Genomic DNA, 13,242 nt, shown 5'->3' with positions numbered 1-13,242 from the left:
TGACTCGAGGTTCTTGTCCAGCAATTTGCTTATACCAAAATATGTTGTCTTTATCTGAACAACACTGCAGAGTCACAGTGTTGCCAAGTGCCACAGTTATGACTTTATCTGGCTGATGAACACGAGGATGTGCAGTACCTGAAAAAACTGATCATGTCCACAGATGAAGACATGAACTGGTTATTCAGTAAAAATGAATTACTGATCCACAATATGCTTGCAGAAAATCAATCGGAAAATCTACAGAGCTCTAAAAACTAAATAAATAATCACAGCAATCATTTAAAATAAATATTAAAAAGTGTGAAACAAATTTAAATAAAACATGACTTACGTAAAATACAAAGAACAGTAACAAATGTCCAAGGAATCATTGTAAAAATAATGTAACAATTTTTCTGCTGACCATCTACTCCATCAAACTGGTAATAGTTTTATTGCAAAGCAGGCGTTCCTTATATACAGTACTTCCTGGACAAACTTACTCAGATTAATTATCATTGGTTGAGACACTTATAGGGGGAAAAAGTCCTCTTCACTTTCCAGTTATCTTCTGAACTATAAAACAAAGGTCTGTCAGATTTTGGGTTACCCACAATGCTGTAACATTAGTAGGTTTTCTTTGTAGGGTACTTTAAAAATGATTTTATATTACTGAAGGCTGGTTGTGCAAAATTAGTAGTAATATATCAAGATAACATGCAATTAAAATACCACTTTCAGTTTCTGTCATAATCACAGATATTAATACATTTTTAAATATACTAAAAAAGAATGAAAGGTAAACATGAACAAAAGGGGCTTCTTTAAATTTACTGCTAAGTATTTGGGAATTTTGTTAAGAATTTAATTTCGCAGTAAACCTCTTTCTGTGTGTGCTTACATGCTGGTTTTGACCAGAGATGAATACTGTATTCCATTCTGAAGGGTTTTTCCTCCAAATGAGAGCTTCAGAGGACTGAAGGGTATAGGGGACCAAAAAATTTAAGGAGGTGTCAATTAAGGAGGTGCTCATTCAAAATCCATCATAATGAAGGGCCCTTTGAAGTGGACAGTTTTGAGAACTTCAGTTTGGAACATGGGCGCTGCTATGTTTCCGTGCTCCCTGAACATCATTGACTACCAACCACCACCCTTTCCCCCACCCTGTGCCCTTACATTTACCAAAAATGGGTGTGTTGGTGGGGTTCCCCCTCGGTAAAAAACGTTTCCCAGGCACTTTCTCCCTCCCTCCCTCAGTATTCAGTATTGCAGCTACGATTGTTATCACTTCAATCCTTTTCTGAGGATTTATTTCATTTGGAACGCAGCGTTCTTCTTCTTCATTAAGTTTTAACAGCACCTTGCATCCTTTTAATGTTGCATTTACTGTCATCTTCTGAGTTACAAAGTAGAGTGTCATGTGCTGTGCCCCAATCCACCTACTTATACTATACCCTAAAAGTTTGCACTCTTTCACAAAGTTTTTGCAGATGAAATATAAAACAGATAACATATATATTTTATATTAATATATATTTTTTCGATATTGATTATTATTCACTCAACCCCTTTCTCTACTTAATCATCGGCCTTGCATATCCATTATGCACAACCTGAATTCCAGAAATGTTGGGATGTTGGGACTTTCAAATCACATGAGCCAATATTTTATTCACAATAGAACATAGAGAACATAAATGTTTAAACGGAGAAATTATACACTTTTATCCACTAAATGAGCTCATTTCAAATTTGATGCCTGCTACAGGTCTCACGGGGGCAACAAAGGGCTGAAAAAGCAAGAAATTTAGAAAAGATTCAGTTGGGAGAACATCTACTAATTAAGTTAAATTACATCAGTTCTATAACATAATTAGCTATAAAAGGGATGCCTTAGAGAGGCAGAGTCTCTCAGAAGTAAAGATGGGCAGTGGCTCTCATATCTGTGAAAGAGTGCGTAAAAAGACTGTGGAATACTTTAAAAACAACGTTCCTCAACGTCAAATTGCAAAGGCTTTGCAAAATTTCATCATCTACAGTGCATAACATCATCAAAATATTCAGAGAAACTGTATAAATCTCTGTGCGTAAATGACAAGGCCAAAGACCTTTGTTGGATAACCGTGGTCTTCAGGCCCTCAGACTACATTGCATCACTCATCGGCATGAGTCTGTCATTGTCATTGCTAAATGGGCTCAGGAATACTTCCAGAAACCACTGTCGGTAAAAACAATCTGCTGTGCCATCTGCAGGTGCCAACTAAAGCTCTATCATGCAAAAAGGAAGCCATATGTGAACATGGTCCAAGCGCTGTCATGTCCTGTAGGTCAAGGCTCATTTAAAATGGGCTGTTTCAAAGTGGATTAGAGTTCTATGCTCAGACAAGTCCAAATTTGACATTCTTGTTGGAAATCACTGACGATCCTCTGGGCTAAAGAGGAGGGAGACCTTCCAGTGTGTCATCAGCGTTCAGTTCAAAAGCCAGCATCTCTGATGGTATGGGGGTTCGTAAGTGCATACCGTATGGGCAGCTTGCATGTTTTGGAAGGCACTATGAATGCTGAAAATTATATAAAGGTTTTAGAGCAACATATGCTCCCCTCCAGACGATGTGTATTTCAGCAGACAATGCAAAACAACATACTGCAGCTATTACAACAGCATGGCTTCATAGTAGAAGAGTCCGGGTGCTGAATTGGCCTGCCTGTAGTCCAGATCTTTCACCTATAGAGAACATTAAACTAAAAATACATCAAAGACGACCACAAACTCTTCAACAGTTAGAAACCTATATCAGGCAAGAATGGAACCAAATTCCAACACCAAAACTCCAGAAACGAATAACCTCAATGCCCAGACGTCTTCAAATTGTTTTGAAAAGAAGAGGAGATGCTACACCATGGCAAACATGCCCCCGTCCCAACTATTTTGAGACCTGTAGTAGACATCAAATTCGAAATGAGCTCATTTTGTGCATACAATTGTAAAATTTCTCAGTTTAAATATTTGTTATGTTCTCTATGTTCTATTGTGAATAAAATATTGGCTCGTGATTTGAAAGTCTTTTAGTTTTCAGTTTATTCAAATTTAAAAAACGTCCCAACATTTCCGGATTGTAGTTTTATTTTAAACACTTGTTTGGACATGTTTGTTCATGGATCTGCACTTCGAATTTTCACCTGAAATAGTAAATCATCTGGGTACTTTTGGGATTCTTCTCATTTCAACATACTACGTACAATTCAGGACACACTTATGCACCAGAAACGTAATACAAGCAAGCATGAAATAAAAAAATGAGGCAGACAGTGAATTAACAAAACATATTTTAAAAAAGTGAGTTGTGCAATCAGTTTTAAAGGTATGGAGTGAAGAGACAACACAAAGGTTTTGAGGAAGTTTGTTCCAGAGCTTAGGAGCTGAAATGCTGAAAGCCCTACTACCCACACTAGAAAGTCTGAACTGGGGTATTGCAAGCAAATTCTCAAAACTCTATCTTAGAGTATGCATAGGGACATAAGGGTGAATTAATTCAGAGAGGTACAAAGGTGCAGAACCATGACAAGCTTTCAAAAAACCAGGATGAGTATCTTAAACTGAATACGATAGATAAAGCGGAGCCAATGCATTTTCTGTAAGACAGGAGTGATGTGGGCTGATTTTTTGGTAAATGTATGGGCACAAGCAGCTGCATTATGAATTACTTTACTTTACTTAGCAGAATAGAATTTTAGAATTAGCAGTAAGCGATTAAGGGATTTGTTAGGTAGCCCATATAACAAGGAGTTACAATAGTCCAGGCATGAAGTTATAAAAGCACGAATAACAGATTCAGCATCTTTGAAATTTAGTGATTGTCGTAAATGGACAATATTGTGAAGTTGGTAAAAACAGGACTTGGCAAGCTGGTTGATATGGGGTTCAAAGCATAGTGCAGAATCAAATAGTACACCAAAATTACATACAGTAGGGGGAGGGTGTATTATAACTTCATCGATATTAATAAAAAAGTCAAGATGAGAGGAATATTTTTATTTTTATTTTGGGCCAACTAACAGAATCTCTCAATATTAAGAAATTTTGAGCCACCCATACTTTAAGATCATGTAGGCAAGATGTTAAAGAAGTAGGAGGGAAAACAGAGTTGGGCTGTGCAGAAAAATAAAATTTGTGTATCGTCAGTATAACTGTGGAAATTTAGACCCTGGAGCTTGATGAATTGACCCAGAGGACGCATGTACATTAAGAACAGAAGTGGACTAAGAACAGATCCTTGAGGCACTCCACAGGAAGAAATGACAGAATGAGACTTGTGTTTATTAATGCTAATAAACTGTTGCCTGCCTGAGAGATATGAGCTTAGCCATTGCAGGACAGTTCATGTAATGCCGACCACAGACAAACTTTCTCTCCCTTTCATATTAACTGCAAATAACCCAACTTGGTCTTATGGCATAAACGTACCTGGGTGCACTTTTTAACGAGACCGTTTTTACGTATCTTACTGCACGTTTCGCCGCAGTTTCAAAGAGAAATGTCCACTGAGTGGCGCTAAAACACGGGTTCAATATGTAAACCCTGGCACGCTTTTATTACGTTGATATAGGTAAATATTGCTGTGTTTTTATTATGTTGCTCCAGGTATGTATTGCGACGATTCAGAATGCAAATATCCGGGGACCGTCGCTAAAAATTAATGATCTATCGTGTTGGAAATATGCCCTACACCTAAACCTACCTGATAGTGTTGACAAATGCCAAACTTATATAAAAACGCATTTGTTGATGCAAACTTTAACTTCCTGTTAAATATGCAGATTTGAACTGTTTTGTGGAACCGTAGTTACACGGGATTTGAACCGGAGCTCCTCACGTCTCAAGTACATCTCTGTGCTCAGTGAGCTACCGAACAATCCTGCCGCCTATGAAAACCCATAGATATGAAGCTGGATATGTGTGATCATGCTAATGTTCAAAAGCATCAGATTTCAAATTTCCCAGCATATTAATATTGTTTTGAAGTCATAGCATGATATTCTTCAAGTAATTGTGAGAAAATTACACTTTATTAATCGAAACTCTGTAAATTTGTATGAAAAGGAATAAAAGGCATCAGAGTTTTACTGCCTTAGTGTTAATTTCTTTTGGAAACTGCAGTGATATGTACTTATTGTTAGTACGTATTTCGCGTCTCGCTAAAAAGTGTGCCCAGGTACATTTATGCCATGACCAGGCAGCCACATGTTCAGCTGTTTATGATAATTAACAATGTTCACAAAATCCATTTAGATGTTCCCCTTTAAAATTAAATGCAGCCTATTATCAAATTTGTCCAATTCTGTCATGTTTGTAGGCCTATTCTTTTTCATTTGTCGTGCCTAATAATACGTTTTTGTAATGCATAGATGCCTTCCTTTTAATTCTCTGTCCCACTGTTGTTAGACAGAGATAAATATCATGAACTGTTCACACGCAGACCACAGAACACCATTTGTTGTGCAAAAGGGACGGTTTACATATGAACTGTGTTAGTGCCGTAGTGTCGTCAGCAGGCTATAAGCAGCTTTTTCCACACTTTCCTGTTTTTTGTTCTCCTCGGTTATGAAACCTCAAATAAATGTGAACGCCGTTTTACCTATGATGCTTACAAAGTGGTTTACCACACATAGGCATTGTTTCTGTGGTACTAATTTCCCCACTTTGATGTCCCACCTCTTCCTGTTGTTTTGTTTTTATGTTTGTTAGTTTGGCTCTATTAGGCTCCTTTGGGTCTCCACAACACTTTCTTTTAGGGTGCTTTCACATCTGTAGTTCGGTTCATTTGGTCTGGACCAAAGGCCAAAAATTATACATTGTAGCTATTTTTAGCCGTTTTGGTTCCTTTTCACACCACACTGTTTGCTCTGGTCTGAACCAGCTGAAATGAACCAAAATGCAGTCACGTGACAACATACGCTTCACTTGATGGCTAGATTTCTTTGAATGCATTCCCTAAACTGCTTTTCGATTGGTCAGAAAGAGCGTGCGGGAAAATTTATATGGTCATCAGACCAAATTTCTGTGAGGCTCCGCACCTCCTCACAACCCCAAGTTTGTCCACGACCTGCCATGTTAAACTGCAAACTGTCAACAAACACTTCCTCATCCCATAATGCACAGCGCAGCTGACTACGGCAGCTGGTTTAGTCCAAAAATGCGCAGTTCTTTTTGCAGTTGGGTCTGTTTGAGGTCGGATCGCGTTCTCACCACAAGCGAACCGCTCCAGGGTTCGTTTGAAATGCTTGTCCGCTTTTGGTGCGCACCCGAGTGTGATAACTGCATTCTCACCTGCCCAAACGAACCGCACCAAGAGGGAAAACGAACTCTAGTGCGATTCAACCAAACTAAATGAGGCAGTTTTTTTTACCTTGGCTTCAGAGTTTTTTTTTTATTATTTACTAACCAACTAGCCTTTTATTTATTATCAACCTGCAGGAACTGGAGAGCCAAGCACAATGGCTGCCATGCGCGGTGCCATCTTAAGATGCTAAACAGTGACACGGCTTCAGTGTGGAAAGGTCTGAAAGACATCACCAATTACAAGACACCATCCCTCAGCACTGTGGAGAATCAACAACTGGTAGACGATCTTAATGAGTTCTATTGTAGGTTTGAAAAAACACCATTCACACCTCCTACAACCCCCCTCTCCCCCACACCTGAACTGCAGATAAGAGAAGATGACGTGTGCCAGGTCTTCAAAAAGAACAAGAGAAGGAAGGCACCAGGCCCAGACGGTGTGACACCAGCCTGTCTGAAATCCTGTGCTGACCAGCTGGCCCCCATCTTCACAAAGATCTTCAACAGATCACTGGAGCTGTGTGAAGTCCCCTCATGCTTCAAACGCCTGTCATCCCCGTCCCAAAGAAACCCAAGATAACAGGACTTAACGACTACAGACCTGTGGCTCTAATGTCTGTGGTCATGAAGTCATTTGAAAAACTGGTTTTGGCTTATCAGAAGGACATCACTGGACCCTTACTGGACCCCCTGCAGTTTGCCTACGGAGCAAACAGGTCTGTGGATGATGCAGTCAACATGGAACTGCATTACACACTGCAACACCTAGACAGACCAGGGACTTATGTGAGGATCCTGTTTGTGGACTTCAGCTCGGCCTTTAACACTATCATTCCAGACCTCCTCCTGCCCAAACTAACTCAGCTCTCCGTCCTCACCTCTGTCTGTCAGTGGGTCAACAGCTTCCTGACAGACAGGCAGCAGCTAGTGAGTCTAGGAAAATACACATCAAGCACCCGCAGCATCAGCACTGGAGCTCCTCAGGGCTGCGTTCTCTCCCCACTGCTCTTCTCTTTGTACACCAACGACTGCACATCTAAAGACCCCTCTGTCAAGCTCCTGAAGTTTGCAGAAGTCACCACACTGATCAGCCTCATTCAGGACGGTGACGAGTCTGCCTACAGACAGGAGGTTAAAGAGCTGGATGTCTGGTGCAGTCTTAACCTGGAGCTCAACACGCTCAAAACTGTGGAGATGATCGTGGACTTCAGGAGAAACCCCCCTGCTCTCCCCCCACTCACCATCATGAACAGCACTGTGACTGCCGGGGAGTCATTCAGATTCCTGGGCACCACCATCTCTCAGGACCTGAAGTGGGATATTCACGTTGACTCCATTGTCAGGAAGGCCCAGCAGAGGTTGTACTTCCTTCGCCAGCAAGCCATTTCATGAACACTTGAACTCTTAACAATAAACACGAAACACACAACACTATCATACTTTTTATGTTTATTTTACACACATGCTTATTACATTTCAAATTTGCACCTAACATACCTGTACATACTGAATTGCCTATTTTGTATATTGTGTTTGTGCTATTTGGCACATTCCATTTTTGTATATTTGTACATTATTTTTATTATTATAATTTTTTTTTTATTACTTGTGTCCTGTCCTGTTGCTGTCATTCTGTCGCACTGTGGAGCTACTGTCACTAAAACAAATTCCTCGTATGTGCAAACATACCTGGCAATAAAGCTAATTCTGATTCTGATTCTGATTCTGAATGATTTAAGTGCAGGTTGCAACACAACCCAAGCGCAAACTTTAGATAGTGACTAATGAACTGACCCTGATTGACAAAGTGTGCTGGATTCTTGCTTTTATTTACTCACTGATAAGTCTTTTGAAATATTTCTTGAATCAAAGTTTTAAAAAAGTAGTCTTGTTTTTTTTTGGTTTTTTTAAATTCAATTAATTTCTTTTCAAGTTTATTTGTCTATAGCGCTTTTCACGATGCAAATCGTGGCAAAGCAGCTTTACAGAAACTTAAAGTTTCTACATTATATTTAGTAATAGCTTATCAGTGGTTAATCATCTCAAGTTGATGTCCATATGGCAGAAATATACTGTAAAAATCAAGCAGTTCGTTAATGTCATGTAATCAAGCAGAGAGTGAATACCATTAACAGCAATGATTATATGTTGCGATCAAACTTATAGCGTTTGTTTATTAACTTCATTTATTAACCTCTGGCCTTGTCTTTACTTAATTTGATGCAATGTTTGGTAGCTGACATTCACAATGTTTTTTTTCAACATACTGAGATGCTTCTTTGAGATTGTATCCTGACGGTCCTACAAAGAGCAGTAATGTTTACAAGAAAAGGTTACAGGAAGTCTGTGATGTCAAGAAAGGACAGACAATACAGAGGTGTACAGTATAATCTTGCAGTAGTTTATGAAGGCAAGCCAACCATTCACAGACTGCTGAGATGATGATGGTTATGTGGATATCTGTCATGCTTCTATGTGAAATGTGTAAGTGTGTAATACATATACTGTATCTAAATGCATTTCTTTAATTATTTTCTTTTAGGTAAGTCACCTCCAGCTTTCTATAATTTCATGTTTTTTGTTTTTTTTATCCCTGTAGAGAACTTTTCTAAAAAACTGTTTTGAACATAATTCATATAGATTTAATGAGGGCTATATTTCTCTGTCTAATGCAATAGTTTTATTCAAAGAATGTATTACCTTGAACTAAGGATTTTTCCCCCAATTGTAAATTGTTTATGAGTATTTATTAGCCTATTGAAAAAAATGTAAATGTTAATGTCTCATAAATTATGTAAGTCATTATGGGGCTTAAAAAACTTATCAACTTTAACATGGTACTCACAATGACAGCATTGTTTTCTGAAATATGAACTTACTGTATAACACTGTCACATAGATGAAATAACATTATTTTCTTATTTGCTCTTTTTCCTTCCTACAGACCCAACACATTCTAAGGATTTTCATCAACCAGATCCAGTGATGATGGTCTCTGTTGGGGACAATGTCACTCTGCGCTGCTTTTTTCTGATAGATCACACCGATCCAATTACTTGGTACAAGCAAACCTCTGGACACCAACCACAAGCTGTTGCGATGGTGCAGAAATTAGCCAAAACTCCTCATTTCTTCAACAACTTTAAATCCTCACGTTTTAGCATTGAGACAGACACAGAAAAATGTCATTTAAGCATTTCAAATGTCACTTCATCGGATGAAGCTGTATATTACTGTGGTTGGAGAAAGTATGAAATTCACTTTGCTGAAGGCACATATTTGGCTTTGAAAGGTTTGTGTTTTATCCTTGAGGAGTAAATTTATTGAAGATTCAAATTATGTAGTCTACTTGTTAAAATTTCTTCCAACCATTATTTCAAGTGGGTGGGGGGGGGGGTCTCCAGTAAATAATACTGGAAATACTATAATCCTATAATATAATTTATGTACTATAATACTTATAAAAATAATAAATTTATTTGTTACATATGATTATTTGCTAAATTATAGTTAAATTATTTAAATTCTCAAATAAGACCTTTGCTGAAGCATGTGATTTTTCATTTGAATAAAATGTCTCCATGTCTGTTTAGCATCAAAAAACAACCGATATAAATCCAAGGTGTCTGTTCTTCAGCATCTGGAATCAGAGCCTGTCCGGTCTGGAGACACAGTGACCCTGAAGTGCTCTGTGCTGTACGAACACAGCACCACAGATATCAGGATATTCTGGTTCAGATCTGATTCAGGACAATCTGTTCCAGAAATCCTCTACACTCATAATCAGTCTAATCATTGTGAGACTGATTCTACACGGAGCTGCACTTTCAAACTGTTCAAGAACATCAGCAGCCAAATGGACACGGGCACTTACTACTGCGCTGTGGTCACCTGTGGAAAAATTCTCTTTGGAAATGGGACAAAAATAATTACAAGTAAGTGCCAAATTATTTTCTTCTCAGGCTTTGTAATATTTAGTAAGGAACATACAGCATACATTTTTGAGTTGCTCATTTGAAATATTTCTGTATGCGTTCTTTGATGGAGAAAACATCTTTGTTGTATAAAACAGATAAAACAGAGCCTCTCTATATGCCAATTCACTAAATATTGGAAATGTTTCAATTTGACATTTTAATTAATGTATAATGTTGTTTTCATTTAATTCTTTTAAATGTTTAATATAAATCCTAAATGTAAATCTCTGCAATTGACACAGTATATTCACATACACACGATATGTTTTGTCGTACTGTCTTGCAGTAAAGCCAGTGGATCCTCTGGTGATTATCTTGGGTCTGTTATTGGCTGTTTGTATAATTGTGATCACTGCTCAAGCGGTTTTAAGTCATAAAAAGGAAAGATATTACAAAAACAAAGGTGAGCATTTTGATCTAATTTATCTCCTTATATAATAGGCTTACTTTAATGGGCTTAAATAAAAAAATCACTCTCTTTGTGGGTAATGTTAATGATATTAAAATTACTAGCAAAAAACACTTCTGAAAAAAGAAATTCTAAGAAATGTTCTTCCTGAACTGACCTATTAAAAGCTTTTTTAATCTGACAAAATTTACAAAGGCTTCCATTGCAACATTTCTTTTTTGTGTGTTGTTTTTTTTTTTTTTACTAGAAAAAAGGCTCAAAGACGTTGAAAAAGAACATCCCTCCAGTCAGGTGTGCGTCATACATTAATTTCAATTCAGTTTCATGTATTTTATAGATAACACAGCCCTGCATCTTGAAAGATAAAAAAACCAATATGCTTATTTGCATAATATTACCTAATTTGATGATGCCGAGTTTAAAAATATCAGTGAAAGCTTTCCATTGTGTACCCCCCCCCCCCCCCAAAAAAAAATCTGAATGAAAATTTTTCACATTTCAAAAGTTTTGGTTTTATGTACACAGTACTTCAAAGAAGTGTTCAAAATGTATCATGTAACTTAGAATCTGCAAAGGAGTGGAAAAGTATGTTCAAGTACTCATTTAATGTCAAAGAACTTTACATAAACAACCAAAAAGTTTAGAAATAAGCATTTCACAGAATTCAAATGTAAATATAATGCAATTTTTCTGTTGCTGCTCGTGTGTGGTGAAAACTCCACAGATGTAGCAGTTTCTTCTATCACTGGCCATAATTTCAACCTTGAAACCTTGAGATTAAGCATAAATGATGTCTGCAGAATCATTCATACATGTGAAAGAATAGAACAAATGTAACCTTGTTCAAAAGAAGATATGAATCATGTCTTTGTGGCAGTTTTTATTATTATTAAATTATGATATTACACGACCTTTTCAAATTAGGAATGGTTGCCAAAAACAGAAATGCTATGAAATGCACATCATATTTTGTGTTTGATGTGCTAGAGCAAAACGGCACTATTTTTGGAATCAGCACCTCAAAATTACTAAGAAAAAAGTATTGGATTTCATTTAGCAAATATGATGCAGGGCGGTGTCATTTGCTATTTCATTTTATTTTGAATTATTATTTTGTATTTTTTAAGTGTACAGCTAATATTAAATTATATAAAGTGAAAATATATTTATATTTTCTTACATTTTCTTTTAACTGCATCTTTTTGTCTTTCATGTGTTACTCTCACAGGACCATGATGCAGTGGAGGTGAGTTATGCTGCTTTGCATTTTATGGAGGGAAAAACCAGAAGAGTGCGAAGGAAGGGGGAAACACCTCAAGACAGTGTGTACAGCCAAATCAACAACCCCCATGAGACTGACCATAGCGTAGCTGAGTACAGAAGTGTATAGAATAAGACAGCAAATTTAACTTGTGATGTACTAACTAGTTGTGTCTTTCTTCAAATTCCATTATTGCATCTAATTTTCTAATAAAATTTGAATTTGAATTCACACAGTTGTGATTACTTTTTTTTATTAACCCCCACAAAATTCATTTTGCAATCCCTTTTAAATGGAACATGCTCATTTATTCAAATTGTAAATTCTACTGAACAAACAACGTTGAATTATATGTTATACGTATGCAAATATGTTATATTAAAGAAATATGGCAAATTTGTCCTCTTTTTTGACCAAGATGTTTCATTCTCAAATGATCCTCATTTTATTGGGCATCATTGTCTCTTCAAGCTTCTTGATCTTGATTAGCATCAAAAACGGGATGTGTGACTCTGTTAAAAAATTAATAAAATAAATAACAATAAATAAAAAAAAAAAGAAAAAGAAGAAGAAGAAGAAGAGGTTAGTGCAAAACCAGAATATATAGGCCACAATCTTAGATTTTCATCTGTTAAAATGAAATTTCTCAGTCTGTTGTGATTTTAATTCATTTTACTGTGATTATAAATACAGTGTAAGCATCGGTTTGTAGATTTTTATGACTGGTTTAGATGACAAGCTCCTCTGAAACATTTGTTCCTAGCAATTGGAAAACTTTGTATGTATAAAATATCTTCTGACTTCACAAACAGAAATTTGGAAAACACAAAACAATTAATTTACCTTTGCATCAGACATTTCAATATGGACTGGTATGTGTCCTTTATGATGCTGACTGGGGACAGAAGAAACTGGAGATAAAGCTATAAAAAAGATAAAGTAATTTAGATTAACGGTGACTGAGTGACTGACCTTTCTAACTAATATAAACCAACAGTTCTTTTTAAAGGTCATTAAATATAAGCAAATATAAGGTTTACTGTATGATGTTGACATAAACAGTGGTTTTATACCTATTCTTATCAAATGACATTACTCTTACTACAATGTTATTTGTTTTGCAAATTTGGTCAATTTACAGATACATCATTTGAGGTTATAGGAGTGCAGAAGAGTATTACAAAGATATAGATTATATATAACACATAACATAAAATTTAGCAAAACAGACCGTTTTGTTGTTTAATCGCGATGCACAGACATATGATCCACA

At 36.8% G+C, this 13,242-nt stretch overlaps 1 protein-coding gene across 1 annotated transcript; it reads left to right on the top strand.

The window, feature by feature from the left end:
- The first annotated feature begins 8,715 nt into the window (after nt 1-8,715).
- LOC306883519 (signal-regulatory protein beta-2-like) lies at nt 8,716-12,199 on the top strand. The gene is made up of 6 exons (XM_079438822.1): nt 8,716-8,806; nt 9,267-9,614; nt 9,916-10,257; nt 10,586-10,702; nt 10,956-10,999; nt 11,937-12,199. The coding sequence occupies exons 1-6, from the start codon at nt 8,761-8,763 to the stop codon at nt 12,096-12,098; spliced, it is 1,059 nt and encodes a 352-aa protein (XP_079294948.1). The 5' UTR covers nt 8,716-8,760; the 3' UTR covers nt 12,099-12,199.
- The last annotated feature ends 1,043 nt before the right edge of the window (nt 12,200-13,242 follow it).

The sequence above is a fragment of the Barbus barbus genome (genome assembly GCF_936440315.1).
Source record: "Barbus barbus genome assembly, chromosome: 17".
Classification (NCBI taxonomy): Eukaryota; Metazoa; Chordata; class Actinopteri; order Cypriniformes; family Cyprinidae; genus Barbus; species Barbus barbus.
The sequence above is the reverse complement of the archived record's forward strand: the minus strand, read 5'-3'. Positions and strand labels throughout refer to the sequence as shown.

Excerpts from the sequence above, each read along its gene's own strand:
- LOC306883519 (XM_079438822.1), top strand. The coding sequence starts at position 8,761 with ATGATGATGGTTATGTGGATATCTGTCATGCTTCTATGTGAAATGT. Across the intron at positions 9,615-9,915 it reads CACATATTTGGCTTTGAAAG|CATCAAAAAACAACCGATAT; the intron begins GTTTGTGTTTTA and ends ATGTCTGTTTAG. Across the intron at positions 11,000-11,936 it reads AAGAACATCCCTCCAGTCAG|GACCATGATGCAGTGGAGGT; the intron begins GTGTGCGTCATA and ends TTACTCTCACAG.